Genomic DNA, 14,538 nt, shown 5'->3' with positions numbered 1-14,538 from the left:
ATAATGTTTTCTAATTCAGGTGGTATTGGTGGGTTTCTGCGGTAAATTCGAGCATGCAGCCATTCGTCTTTGCATCATTACGTGACGTCTGTTTACATAAAGAACAAGTCCCAGCTAGTAGGCTAAATGGCATGTGAGGATGCTGCTGGTAACGGATCATATATAGCCTTTTCTCACAGCAGCTGCAATAATTAAACTTATCATTCTGATGGTGGATTGTAATCCAGAAAGGTCCAAATGACAATCATCAGTGACAACTGGAGATTCACCCGTAGTCAAAAGCAAAAGACTTCGGACTGCGGAGTGGCTACAGAAATTGAAATCTATAGGTAACGCTAACACACACTAAATACACATAGTCACGCAATACTGATGTTGTTAACATTAACAATTTGAGAACAAAGTATTACACTAATAATAATTTGCATGGTTTGATGTGATCCGAGCTAAGCGATCGTTAGATTTAATCACCATTGGCAGCGCGATTTATTGCTTTTTTTCCTCAGTTGGTCAGAACAAAAGTGTTACTTACTCCTTCAGATGACATTTTTCGGTGAAAATTCTTATTTTGGTCATACTTCCAAGACGTAGAATCTGTGATTCTGAAGTACAGTATCCACACCGGTGCGGTGACTAACAGCAAACATTAGATTCATCCGCGGTGAGGAGCCGTGCCGATCCACAACCCACGTAAAGATGATAATTCTGCAAATAACTGCAATTGCAGGTTTCAAACAGAGATGGCAACAAAGAGGCAAAACTTACGGACTGCAGCTTTAATCAGTGTTGTTCACATTAAATTACATATTAAAACATTTCCAGAAAAAGCAAGTTTAGAAAATTTAAACTCAAGACTTTTGAATAAGTGCCTACAGCTTATCTTCAGTTTATACTGTACTTATCTTTGTGAGTTTTTAGAGGTATAGATAGAAAGATATGGGCTGGGTGGACAGACAGATGGATTGGCTGGACAAAAGGACGGACAGAAAAAAGGATAGATGGGATGAGCGGATGAATGAATGGATAAATGGATCAGCTGGGTTGGGCAGATGGATGGGAAGAGCAATTGGTTGAATTGACAGACGGATTTATAGATGGGATGGGTGGATGGATGTATGGATCAGCCGGGCTACGTGGGCAGATAGACGGATGAATGGAGGGACGGACAGATTGATGGACAGATGGACGATAGATGTGATTGGCTACAGTGATCAACACTTCGTAAATAGACATCAATGACGCTCTTCACCGAGCACTTACACAGATACACAAGTCTGTCAGCAGACCGGTCCACTCATAGGTGCCTGCTTTCAAACGCTCCCACTTTTCAAAACACTTCAATTTCAAACACTTCCGTGCACTGATCATTGTAGCCAATCACAGACATATATGTTGAGCATGTGAACACAATGGCCAATCAGAGGTGTTTACGAATCAGCTCAACAGCGCTCAAAATGGCACATTTTTAAAATTTCAGTGTCAACTCGGTATTGAGGTCGGTACTTTTGACAACACTATGGCAGGTTTTTCTGCACAAATTGAACTGCAAATAAGTAGCGGCAGCTGTTGACATTTCGGTACAAGATCTCAAAACCAAATCTCCTAGTAGGCCATATTTATAGCACGAATTTATGTTTGTATTAAGCGTGCCATTTATACGCAGAAATTACTTTTTATGTGCATATTATACGTACTGTTAACACCTTGGGTAGGATTGGTGGTGTGGGTTAAGTGCGTATTATACACTGCTCAAAAAAATTAAAGGAACACTTTGAAAACACATCAGATCTCAATGGGGAAAACTAAGCTCCTGGACAGTCTGAGGTGCAACCTGGCGTCGTCGGATGGACCGAAACAAAATGTCCCAGAGGTGTTCTATTGAATTTAGGTCAGGTGAGTATGGGGGCCATTCAATGGTATCAATTCCTTCATCCTCCAGGAACTGCCTGGATACTCTCGCCACATGAGGCTGGGCATTGTCGTGCACCAGGTGGAACCCAGGACTCACTGCACCAGCGTAGGGTCTGACAATAGGTCCAAGGATTTCATCCCGATACCTAATGGCAGTCAGGGTGCCATTGTCTAGCCTGTAGAGGTCTGAGCGTCCCTCCATGGATATGCCTCCCCAAACTGTCACTTACCCATCACCAAACCGGTCATGCTGAACGATATTACAGGCAGCATAACGTTCTCCACGGCTTCTCCAGACCCTTTCATGTCTGTCACATGTGCTCAGGGTAAACCTGCTCTCATCTGTGAAAAGCACAGGGCGCCAGTGGCTGATCTGCCAATTCTGGTGTTCAATGGCAACTGCCAATCGAGCTCCACGGTGCCGGGCAGTGAGCACAGGCCCCACTAGAGGACGTCGGGCCCTCAGGCCACCCTCATGAAGTCTGTTTCTGATTGTTTGGTCAGAGACATTTACACCAGTGGCCTATTGGAGGTCATTTTGTAGGGCTTTGGCAGTTCTCATCCTGTTCCTCCTTGCACAAAGGAGCAGATACCGGTCCTGCTGATGGGTTAAGGACCTTCTACGGCCCTATCCAGCTCTCCTAGAGTAACTGCCTGTCTCCTGGAATCTCCTCCGTGCTCTTGAGACTGTGCTGGGAAACACAGCAAACCTTCTGGCAATGGCACGTATTGATGTGCCATCCTGGAGGAGTTGGACTGCCTGTGCAACCTCTGTAGGGTCCAGGTATCACCTCATGCTACCAGTAGTGACACTGACCCTAGCCAAATGCAAAACTAGTGAAAAACAGTCAGAAAAGATGAGTAGGGAAAAAAATGTCAGTGGCCTCCACTTGTAAAACCATTCCTGTTTTGGGGGTCGTCTCATTGTTTCCTATCTAGTGCACTTGTTGTTAATTTCATTAACACCAAAGCAGCTGAAACTGGTTAACAACCCCCTCTGCTTCTTAACTGACCAGATCAATATCGCAGGAGTTTAACTGACTCAATGCTATTCTTTGATTAAAAAGCATTCCTTTAATTTTTTTGAGCAGTGTATGTAGGCGAAAAGTGCATATCACGCCACAAAGTGCGTATCATATGCACTTGAAAACTGTGTACCATATGCATGTAAAAAGTAATTTCTACGTATAAATAGCATGGCAAATACAAACATAAATTTGTGCTGTTGAAGCAGATCTCGCACAGTTGAGTTCGGCAGAATGTCCTGTCATCACTCACCAATCGCTAAGTGTGTTGTGTAGTGTCGTTAGGTTTGTGCTCCAGTGAATGGAAACAGTGTCTTTAAGTGTGTTGAGTTCGATCTTAGAATGTTTTAGCTAGTTGTTAAGTGTGTCCCCAGTTATAGATAGAATTCAATGCCAATGGTTCTGAAATAAAATGTTTAAAAAGCACATATGGATGTGGAGTCTGGGTGTCCACATATAGAGTACAAACAATAACAGTATGTTGGCTTTGTCTCAGTTAATCCCTTTCTTATTTCCCAAGATTCACGCTGAAGAGATTTCTGGGAACAATGGTTACGTGGAGCTTTCTTTCTGTGCCAAGAAGTTGGATGATAAGGTAAGGAGTGACGCTTTTCTTTTTCCATCAAAAAATAGGATTTCAAGCATAACCAACTTTACACTCAGTGTGCTTAGTGACAGAAAATGATATTCTTTGTTTGTAAAGCAGTGATTTTTGACCCTTTGAAACCAATAATCGCAGCTGCCAAAGAACCTTTCAACTCACTTTTAATGTTTTGGGTTCTCCATTTCAACCCTGTTAAGAGCCATTAGGGCTATTATGTCTTCATAAAACCCCACTCGCTTTTTTTGGCTCTGGCATAATGTTTGAAACACTATTCATTCAGCTGAGGTTTCCTAATGAGAATGGAAGCTCTCTGAATAGCGAGGGCTATCGGAGCTGAAGCGCTGAGGGAGCGTAGGGTGGCTGGCTGACTCTCAGTGTGCAAACAGCCTCTCCCACACAGCGCGGCCCACGGCGCAGCTCTCTCCGTGCCCTGTAGTTCTGCAGGTGTCTGCACTTCCCGCTGCGCTGCCGCACAGTACACAAACGCCTCTGCACCCATCGTCCTACTCTCAGTACTCATCTCATCTGGTTCTCCTACTCTTTCCTCTTGTTTCTCCCTCCCTCTTCCTGTTTCGTATGCTGCTGTTCTCTTCCTCTTAGCCTGGGGCGACATTTGTGCTCAGCGGTTATCTTCAAAACACAGCTTTTTTGTTCATTCCTCAACCCTTTGTAAATCTGGCTTTCATGAATTCATACATCTCAAGTAATGAAGGGAAACAGTAAATCGATAGCCATGACTTGTTCACTCAAGCTTCACATCCCCTCAACCCCACATTAGGTGGTGAAATCAATATATTGTCTATTCATCTTTTTACAGTGAGACAGAAATGCTAGTTGGCATCTGTGCCATGACAGAAAGCACAGGCTGTGATTCTGATTGGAGACGCTTATACAGTAAGCCAAAGCACCCACGCAAACCATTGGCTGACTGTAATTTTGCCAACTAGGACGTGTTCCTGGATCAACATCTTTTGCTGGTGCTGGAACAACATTCTTCTTCCCATTAAATCAGATGGAAATGATTGGTTGATCTGAATGGAAAGCCCTAAACCCTAACAATTCTTATTTCCCTATTCCTAAAATCTGATTTAGTTGATAGGAATGTTTTTGATAGGAATGTAACTAATCCAGGAACGTGAGAGCTGCAAAGGGGTGTTACACTCCCAGAAAAAAATGGCCTCTTCGGTCAAAAATCACAGAAAAATTTTACATTTTGAAATTTAAATTTTTTTTGCTTCATTGGAATGGGATTACACTTGATGACTTTTGTCACATTAGCCATGTGAACACACAAACAAATCATGGACATGATTCGGATATATTAAAGGGTAAAAAAAAAGTCACACTTGGTGCAAAATAGACACATCCACCCACCCCACGCATATATATGAACTAGCGTGACCATAACAGAGCACGTTTTTGCAAATGTGAGAAATAAAATCATTAATTCATCCACAATGCAGTAAAAAAAAAAAAAAAAACTAATAGCAAGGAAGAGGTTACACAAGAGTACAAAACAGACACATACACACACACTCACACACACACACACACACACACACACACACACACACACACACACACACACACACACGCACTATTATACACAAAAATGAACTGTTGTGGCAGTAACAATATGATACAATTTAGCCAAAAGACTCAAACAAGAGGTTGAAATCAAATCAGACCCAGATTGATTAAGCTGTGATAAAGCATAACTGTTACCTTTGTGTTACATTTTTATTGAATTTTGATGTTATGTGTAACAAAATGTCATGTTGACTGTAGTAAAATTAATGCAAAAACTGACACTTCAAATCAACATTTCAAACATTTCATTTTTCTTTTTTCTTTACTCCCACCACATGGCACTAATCTACCTTCAAAAATTGGATTACCTTGTCTCTATTTTAACGTGGAATACTGCTTTAATTGAAAAATAATCAAAAAATATATTAGGAAAAAAATTGTGTTATTTTTAATGGGGAAAAATAGCTAATAAAAATTGTATACAAATTGCATAATATCATAAAATCCCCTCAAAATTCTAAATAATAATCAAAAAATATTATTGAACAAAAATATATTACATTGGTTTTCCTGAAAAAAAAAAGAAGTCACATTTCAAAGCTTCGGTCACTTTTGACTGCGAAGGAGCCAAGTGTGACCCCTAAACGAAGAGGACCAGAGGGTTAAGTATACAACAGCTTCTGGGGCAGTACCCTCAAAAAGGTATTTTGTTCCTTATTTACCCCTAAAAGATTCATAGTAGTACTTTAAGGGTGCATATTCCTACTCTAAAATGCACCTTTTCGGGATATAAGGTACAAAGTTGTCCTTTAAAGGGTACTGCTCTATGTACGATCTATCTAACTTTACATGTCATACTAACAAAAAACTACGCTTCTAACTACAGGTCGAGAGCTGTAGGTTTCAGGAAACACTGAATTGTTGATCTATGTTAGTAACGACAGAGCTTGAGACCATAGTTGGCTAATGATGCTTTCAGGATACGCACCCCTGGCAAAGTCTGCACATAAAGCATCTTTACACAAACTGCAGCAGCTCAGTCAGCATGGTTCTTATTTTCTGTCTGCTGTGCACACAAAACAACAATCTATGCACGTGATCAATTGTTTCCTGCAATTGTGAATCTGTGTAAATACATTTATGCCATCTCTGTGCCTCTGGGTAAAGGCACAGTATATCTACAGCTTCTATGCAGAGTGAAAACAACTCTATACAAATGTATCCATAATATCATACCATGTGGGACCCTCGCATAGAAGGGTTGTCCCGTGCCTGTAGATAATCCTCCATCTCTCCAACTTAAAAATGCGCATGTGCTTTGGTTAAAGGATTAGTTCACTTTCATATAAAATTTTCCTGATAATTTACTCACCCCCATGTCATGCAAGATGTCCATATCTTTCTCTCTTCAGTCGAAAAGAAATTAAGGTTTTTGATGAAAACATTCCAGGATTATTCTCCTTATAGTGGACTTCAATGGTCCCCAAACGGTTAAAGGTCAAAATTATAGTTTTAGTGGAGCTTCAAAGGGCTTTAAACGATACCAGACGAGGAATAAAGGTCTTATCTAGCGAAACGATCTGTCATTTTTTAAAAAAATGTAAATGTATATGCTTTATATAAACAAATGATCGCCTTCCAAGTGCGTCCGCCATCAAAAACCTTAATTTCTTTTAGACTGAAGAAAGAAAGACATGAACATCTTGGATGACATGGGGGTGAGTAAATTATCAGGAAAATTTTATATGAAAGTGAACTAATCCTTTAAGTATGGTTTAACTAAACCAGCATGTCATCTCAAGTTTGTTAAAGGGATCATTCACCCAAAAAATGAAATTTACTAACCCTCAAGTTGTTCCAAAACTGTATTTCTTTCTTCTGTTGAAGATATTTTGAAGAATGTCGGTAACCAGACAGCTGACGGTAGCCATTGACTTCCATAGTATTTTTTTCCTATGGGTATTCAACTCTCTGGTTACCGACATTATTCAAAATATCTTTTTTTGTGTTCAACAGAAGAAAGAAACTTATACAGATTTGCAACAACTTGATGGTGAGTAAAAGATGACAACATTTTAATTTTTGGGTGAACTATCCCTTTAAGGCACGGTTTCTCATGGTAAAATACATATGCTGATGCAGTAAATCATGTTTAGAATATGGAGCCACATTCTTTGCACATTGCATATGCATGAAAGCAGGGGCTACGCGCTCACATCACTAATTTATTTCCATCCTAGCAATGAACCTGTCCGCCTGCCCGTCAGAACATTAACCAGGCTAATTCTGAAAGGCTAATGGTGGCAAATTTCATAAGGCAATAAAATTGAATTCTCACTTTCATTTCAAGCAGCCTCTGACATGAAACCATTTTAATGCTCTTTTTCAGGGAGGGTGGATTTTATTGTCCCCTCTCTTGTAATTGCTGTTTATATTGCAGCTTGCGTTTACACATTTTTGCCCTCAGGTCTGTTAATTATTGCTCAATGGATTACATGTACTTGTTAGGAATTACAATCATTAATATGGGCATTCTGAATGTTTGCATCGTTTACATTAGCTGTATTATGTGAGCTGATTAGTGTTTCTTCTTCGCACTCATCCTCAAAACCCAGAGTTGGCTCCATCCTGGCCCGGATATGATAGCGGGAGGATGGATGGAGTCTAATAAACGGCTAGGCAGAATAATGGCTGTGCTGCTATCTTTGGACAAGATCTGTCTGTTCAAATAACTTTGGCATTCTCTGAATACAGACTGATATGACTTAAACGAAATGGAAACATTAGCAAATGAAGCTATATTGGACTTCATGACAGCTTCTGCATGTGACGCTTTCTAGAGACGTCTGTGCCTTTGATGTGAATGCCATTTCTCTTTATGAAGACGGCTCTAATGCATTTTGAATTGAAAAGTCGCTCTGGGTTATGTGACATTTATCAAAGACTCTTCACTTGGCAATTTCTCTGTGAATTTTAATGCTTCATTTGGTGCTGTACCTTCACATGGGGTTCTTTGTAGATATTAGCACATATTTTGTCTTTTTCAGGGGACATTGATAGCTCTATTTTTCATCAGATCATAAAAGTCAAGCACGGAATTAACCTTTAATCTGTGCATTTAGCCATCTGCTAAAGGAAAATGCCATTAAAGATCTTGTCTCGTTGGAGTCTGGCGGCCTTAAATGTCTTCCAGGAATAATGAACAGCCAGGAATCATCATCGGTCCATAGGGAACTTCGCAAATGCAATGACAGATTTCAGAGGTGCGATGCATGTGATGAATGCGAACAACAGACAAATCACTTGTCTAAATCAGTCTTCACTCAAACCACTGGCAAGATGTTACCTTGACAACCAGATAGTGGGGGCACCTCCTCTTTCAGCGTCCCTGTGGAGATGTCGCACACTAATGCAGCGAGAAATGGGGATATTAAATGGCTCGTTCTTTGCTCTACCCATTTCTCTCTCTCTTCCTTTATCTCTCTGTGCCTCATTCTCTCTCTCACATCTGCACACACTTAGGAACAAAGTCCTCGGTGGCTTCTCCGGAGAGCTGCAATTCAGAAACCTTATGTTGAATGATTGTTTCACACAATATTGTTGATTTGATTTGCCACAGCTATGAGCACAATCGGCAGCAACACATGGGTGTGCACTCTGGAAAATAATCGTGAACTATGCATTTTCCCTTGACCAGTTATTCCACCCGAAAGTGTGTTATTGCACATCTGTATGTTCTCTTTACTAATTTTTACTTAAAGACCCCTTGAACTTCGTTTTTTTGCCTTTATCCGTATCAATATAGAAATATACCCCTAAAACTTAACAAAATATACTCATAAACTTAAGGTGCGATCACATTAGCGAAATATCATGGGCAAAGAAGTCCATAGTGTAGCGATGTACTGTATGAAGCGTATGAAGAAAGAAGGAACTTTTAAAACAAGCAGCTTTCTGTTTGTCAGTGTGGTGAATTTGTGTGACCAATGTCAACCTCTAGTGAAATTTATTTGGAGAAATCCTGTAGATTTCTATTGAAATGGCTGGATTTTGCCCATGAAAATTTGCAGAACAATGGTAAATGTGACCATACCTTCAGAGTCAAAATTTACAATCTTCAGGGGAAATGGACCAGAATTACTAATAGCTAACCTTGTTCACAGGATCTAACCTTGTTCTCATGGCCTAGCAATAGCAAGCGTAGGTGTTAGAACAGTTAACCCTTGCTGGTAGGTGCCATAACTATGCCACTTTGGCAAAAAGTATCTTTTTCCTTTGGCAGGCATTCAAAAGCAGTCATGTCTTGATAGCAAGTAGCAAATGGCTATAGAGTGGTGCAGGGGTGACGTCAAAACCCGGAAGACTAATTCATCCCTCGTTCTCTCGAGATTTTCCTATTGGGTTTTATAATGAGTTTTTTCAATTTATGAGTAAAATAAAGCCTGTGGTAAACATAACTTAATGATACTTTGACATTTTGTTCTACAATATAAACTGCACACACCCATACATGAATTTTGAAGCAGTTATGTTTATTTTTGAAAACGTATGTTTCTAATAAGTAACTAGATAAGACATTTTGGGTATGTTGTAGAACAAAACGTCCAAGTATTGTCAAGTAATGTTTACCACAGGCTTTATTTTACTCATAAATTGAACCCCATTATAAAACCCCTTAGGAAAATCTCAAGGGAACCAGTGGCGAATTAGTCTTTTTGACGTATCCCTGCACCACTCGATTGGCTGTGTTAAAAAGTACAAGTCTTCTTTTTTATTGTTCTCACCCAACTACATTAATAAAATACATTAATTCAGAAAAGATTGCATTCATAAATTCATGGGGTCTTTAAGAAAATGTCTCCTTTGAATGCTTAGACTGTATTGAAATGATCTTGTGACTGTATAGGATCTCTTCAGCAAGTCAGATCCATTCTTGGAGATTTACCGGATCAATGATGATGGAACAGAACAGCTTGTACACAGAACTGAAGTAAGTAGTTCCATCCCATGGGATAATAATCTTTCTTGCGCTGTCCATTATTCCTCTCTAGTTTATACAGTGATATTGATTTTTATCTGCAGGTGATTAAAAACAACCTGAACCCTGTGTGGGAACCCTTTAAGGTGTCTCTCATTTCTCTGTGCAGCTGTGATGACGAACGGAAGTTAAAGGTGAATATTAATGGAATAGGTCTCTCCAGAATGGGCTTTCTATCACCCATGTTGTTCCGAACCTGTATGACTTACTTTCTTCTGTACAGCACAAAAAAAGATGTTTTGCAGAATGTCCAAGATGCTCTTTTCCTTACAATAATAGCATATTGTGATCAGTGGCTGTCAAGTTCCAATAAAAGCACCATCAAAGTGGTGCTTACGACTCCTGCACTAATTTCCAGATATTATGAAAACATTCAAGAGATTTGTTTTAGGAACAGATGAGAATTTAAGTTGTTTTTCACTGAAAATTTTGGCCAGTCTACATCTGTTGTATGACAGAATCTTGGACATTTTGCTAAATAACTATTTTGGTGTTTCACTTAAGAAATTTGTGCAGATTTGGTATGATAAAATCAAGCATTTTTGGGTGAACTATTCCTATAAAGGGTCCCAAAAATGAAAATTATCCCATAATTTACTCACCTTCAAGCCATTCTAGGTATATATGACTTTTTCTTTCAATAATATCCTGGCTTATCCAAGCTTTGTAAAGGGATTGAATGGCACCCAAGTTTGTTTAAGATCCAAAAAGTGCATCCATTGATCATAAAAGTAATCCATAAGACTCCAGTGGGTTAATTAAATGTCGTCTGAAGCGAAGTGATGTGCTTTTGTATAAAAAAAATATCCATATTTAAAACTTTATGAACTATAATCACTGGCTTCCGGCAAGAGCCGTACGTGAATCAAGCGAGACCCGACTTATGACGTAATGACGAATGCGGAAGCGCAGAAAATAGAGCAAAACAAAACACTGGTCACGAATTAGAAGCCTAAAACGAGAATTTTTAAAGAGAAATGTCAGAAGATTTCGATGTAAGAGAAGCCCTATTTGTTTGAACCGCGAGAGGTGTCTAAGCTTACGATACTCTTACTACAGCTTACTACAAGCTTACTACATCCTACATTAAATGTCAGGTCAGAGGTCACTCTTCTGCCAGAACTTGACTTGCTTACGGCCGTTGCTGGAAATCAGTGATTATAGTTTATAAAGTTTTAAATATGGATATTTTTCTTACAAAAATACATTACTTCAGAAGGACTTTATTAAGCCCCTGGATTACTTTTATTATAGGTGGATGTGGTTTTTTAGGCTTCAAAATCTAAGATACCATTCACTACCATTATAAAGCTTGGAAGAGCCAGGATATATTTTTTTTAATATAACTTTGGTTGTGTTCGTCTGAAAGAAGAAAGTCATATACATCTAGGGTGGCTTGAGGGTGAGTAAATCATGGGATAATTTTCATTTTTGGGTGAACTAACCCTTTAAGAGAAATAATGACCAAAATGAAACATGGAAACATAAGAGACACACGAGTTAATGAGTTGTACTTGTCTGTGAACTGCAGTGCTTAGTCTGGGACTATGACTCGAGGGGAAAGCATGACTTCATTGGTGAATTCTACACTAATTTCAAAGAAATGCAGAAGATTTCCTCAGGAAACAAGGTCAGTGTGAGACCTTCAGCCATACATTGGTGTTTGATATTGGTCATAGCTGTTTCCTGCCGAGGTCTAGAATGGATTACAGAAATGTCACAAACCTTCTGCATGTGTGGTAAAAGTGACTTCGCTGCAGTACCACCTTCAATTTTCAGCTCACCTCTTTGATCTCTTCCTGTGCTCCTGAAGGTCACATGGGATTGCATCAATCCAAAATACAAACTGAAGAAGAAGAACTACAAGAACTCTGGGTTGGTTATTCTCAGTGATCTCAAGGTAAGAGCCTGTCAGTTTTTTAGAGATATGCCATCCCTGTTTTAGGAGTGCTGCACAATACTGGCCAACAGGCTGTCAATGAAAAGACAGCAGAGTTATTATTGTTGTGGGTGGGTGTGACAATCAAGCTTAGCCTAAACACATTAGCGGGGTGGGAAGAGGCTAATGCATTCGTCTTGTTTGTGCACATTCACGTAGGGAAGATTTTTATTTATAGAGCTGTTTAAGTCTGTTCTGTTATCCTTTTTACATTTATCAACTGAGACTGAGAATTGTGTTCTTTTTGTGTTTGTGTTTTATTAGAGATATTAATTGATTAATATATATATATATATATATATATATACCGATCAGGCAAAACATTATGAGCACTGACAGGTGAAGTGAATAACTCTGATTATCTCTTCATCACGGCACCTGTTAGTGGGTGGGATATATTAGGCAGCAAGTGAACATTTTGTCCTCAAAGTTGATGTGTTAGAAGCAGGAAAAATGGGCAAGCGTAAGGATTTGAGCGAGTTTGGCAAGGGCTAAATTGTGATGGCTAGACGACTAGGTCAGAGCATCTCCAAAACTGCAGCTCTTGTGGGGTGTTCCCGGTCTGCAGTGGTCAGCATCTATCAAAAGTGGTCAGAAGAAGGAACATTGGTGAACCAGTGGCCAAGGCTCATTGATGCACGTGGGGAGCGAAGGCTGGCCCGTGTGGTCCGATCCATTGAGCTACTGTAGCTCAAATTGCTCAAGAAGTTAATGCTGTTTCTGATAGAAAGGTGTCAGAATACACAGTGCATCAGTTTGTTGCGTATGGGGCTGCATAGCCGCTGACCAGTCAGGGTGCCCATGCTGACCCCTGTCCACTGTCGAAAGCGCCAACACTATGGGAAGAAGGCAAGCCAGCAGAGGCAGTGTGATGATTTGGGCAATGTTCTGCTGGGACCGCAACTTACAGGACTTAAAGGATCTGCTGCTAACATCTTGGTGCCAGATACCACAGCACACCTTCAGGGGTCTAGTGGAGTCCATGCCTTGACGGGTCAGGGCTGTTTTGGCAGCAAAAGGGGGACCAACACAATATTAGGAAGGTGGTCACAATGTTATGCCTGATTGGTGTATATATATATATATATATATATACATATATATGTGTGTGTGTGTATTCCACTTGTTGAGCTTTAGACAGATGCTGTGAAAGGGACATGAGTGTGTGTGTGTGTGTGTGTGTGTGTGTGTGTGTGTGTGTGTGCCTGCTATCATCTCCATTTCTGAATGCCTTTTAGAAATCAATAGTTTCTATACAGTATGCTGCTGTATACAGTATGCTGAGTACATATTTCATTCTCATGTGTCAACATGTACAGAATGACAATAAATACTTTGAACCTTGAACAGATGAAATAAATGGATGAGAATAAATAAATAAATAAATAAATAAACATTTAAAAAATAATTATGACAATATATAATGCCAATAGTAATGGCAATAATTTTATACAGAGTCTCCTCCAGTCATCTAATTTAACTGACAGGACCTTCTTGGTCCACCAGCTTCACCAGCACCAAACCAGCATAAATTAGTGTAGAATAGAGTTTGAATTTATGCTGTATAACTATTATTTGGGAAAGTACACTATATTGTGTTACTCCCTAAAAAGTAACTTATTGCATTACTTAGTTACTTTTTATGGAAAGTGATGTGTTATGTTACTTTTGTGTTACTTTTTCTCACCTGGGCTGGGCTTGTTTGTTTGTTTTTTAACAACAAAAAAAGTTCTATTTTTGGCAAATGTTAAGGCTCACCAAAAGTGAAATGAATAAGCCTCAGGCTGAAGGAAATGCAAATTCACACCTGTATAGTAGAGGGTGCAGCGCAAACAAACCTTTCAGCTGTGCTGCCAATCTGGATTTTTCAGAATAATGGGACGCAGGAGAAGAAAGTTCAACAACAACTACAATAAGCATCATGTTTACACAGCGCACACAACTCCTCTGCCTCTTTCTCCCCATTTCTCTCAACATGGGGACAGGAGAGGTGTCAGTCTAGAATTGGGAAAACAAAGTAACTTGCGTTACTTATTTGAAAAAGTAGCTCAAATATTTTGTTGTAGATTTAAAAGTAATGTTTTACTTTACTAGTTACTTGAAAAAAGTAATCTGATTACGTAACTCAAGTTACTTGTAATGCATTACCTCCAACAATGTGTATAACCATACAAAGATGTGATGGTATAATTTCAAGGTAACATGGTATCATTTTTTTTGGACACCATATGTTTTGTATGTTATGTAAGTTGCTCTTTTTGTGAGTTGCTTCATATCTCATACAGTACATGTGTGTGTTTGATATGTATCTGAGTAAAATTCCAGAGGCTGAAATTTTGCAGATAGTTTTGCAAATAAATGTGGCAAGGTTTCTAAGACTCACCCTCCATTCTTCATTTTGCAGCTTCACAGAGTCTATTCCTTCCTGGACTACATCATGGGGGGCTGCCAAATACACTTCACAGTAAGTGGGAACAGCAGTGCGCTCCAC

The 14,538-nt window shown here is 39.5% G+C and overlaps 1 protein-coding gene across 2 annotated transcripts in view; it reads left to right on the top strand.

Moving 5' to 3' along the window:
• cpne7 (copine VII) overlaps nt 1-14,538 on the top strand; it is an 80,117-nt gene that overhangs the window by 25,539 nt on the left and 40,040 nt on the right. For both annotated transcript variants that reach the window (XM_051901145.1, XM_051901146.1), the window contains 6 exons: nt 3,457-3,531; nt 9,977-10,060; nt 10,153-10,242; nt 11,640-11,738; nt 11,922-12,008; nt 14,452-14,511. In XM_051901145.1, coding sequence (XP_051757105.1) covers nt 3,457-3,531; nt 9,977-10,060; nt 10,153-10,242; nt 11,640-11,738; nt 11,922-12,008; nt 14,452-14,511 — 495 coding nt within the window. The remainder of the gene's footprint in view (nt 1-3,456; nt 3,532-9,976; nt 10,061-10,152; nt 10,243-11,639; nt 11,739-11,921; nt 12,009-14,451; nt 14,512-14,538) is intronic.

This window comes from Ctenopharyngodon idella, chromosome 7 (genome assembly GCF_019924925.1).
Source record: "Ctenopharyngodon idella isolate HZGC_01 chromosome 7, HZGC01, whole genome shotgun sequence".
NCBI lineage: Eukaryota > Metazoa > Chordata > Actinopteri > Cypriniformes > Xenocyprididae > Ctenopharyngodon > Ctenopharyngodon idella.
The sequence above is the reverse complement of the archived record's forward strand: the minus strand, read 5'-3'. Positions and strand labels throughout refer to the sequence as shown.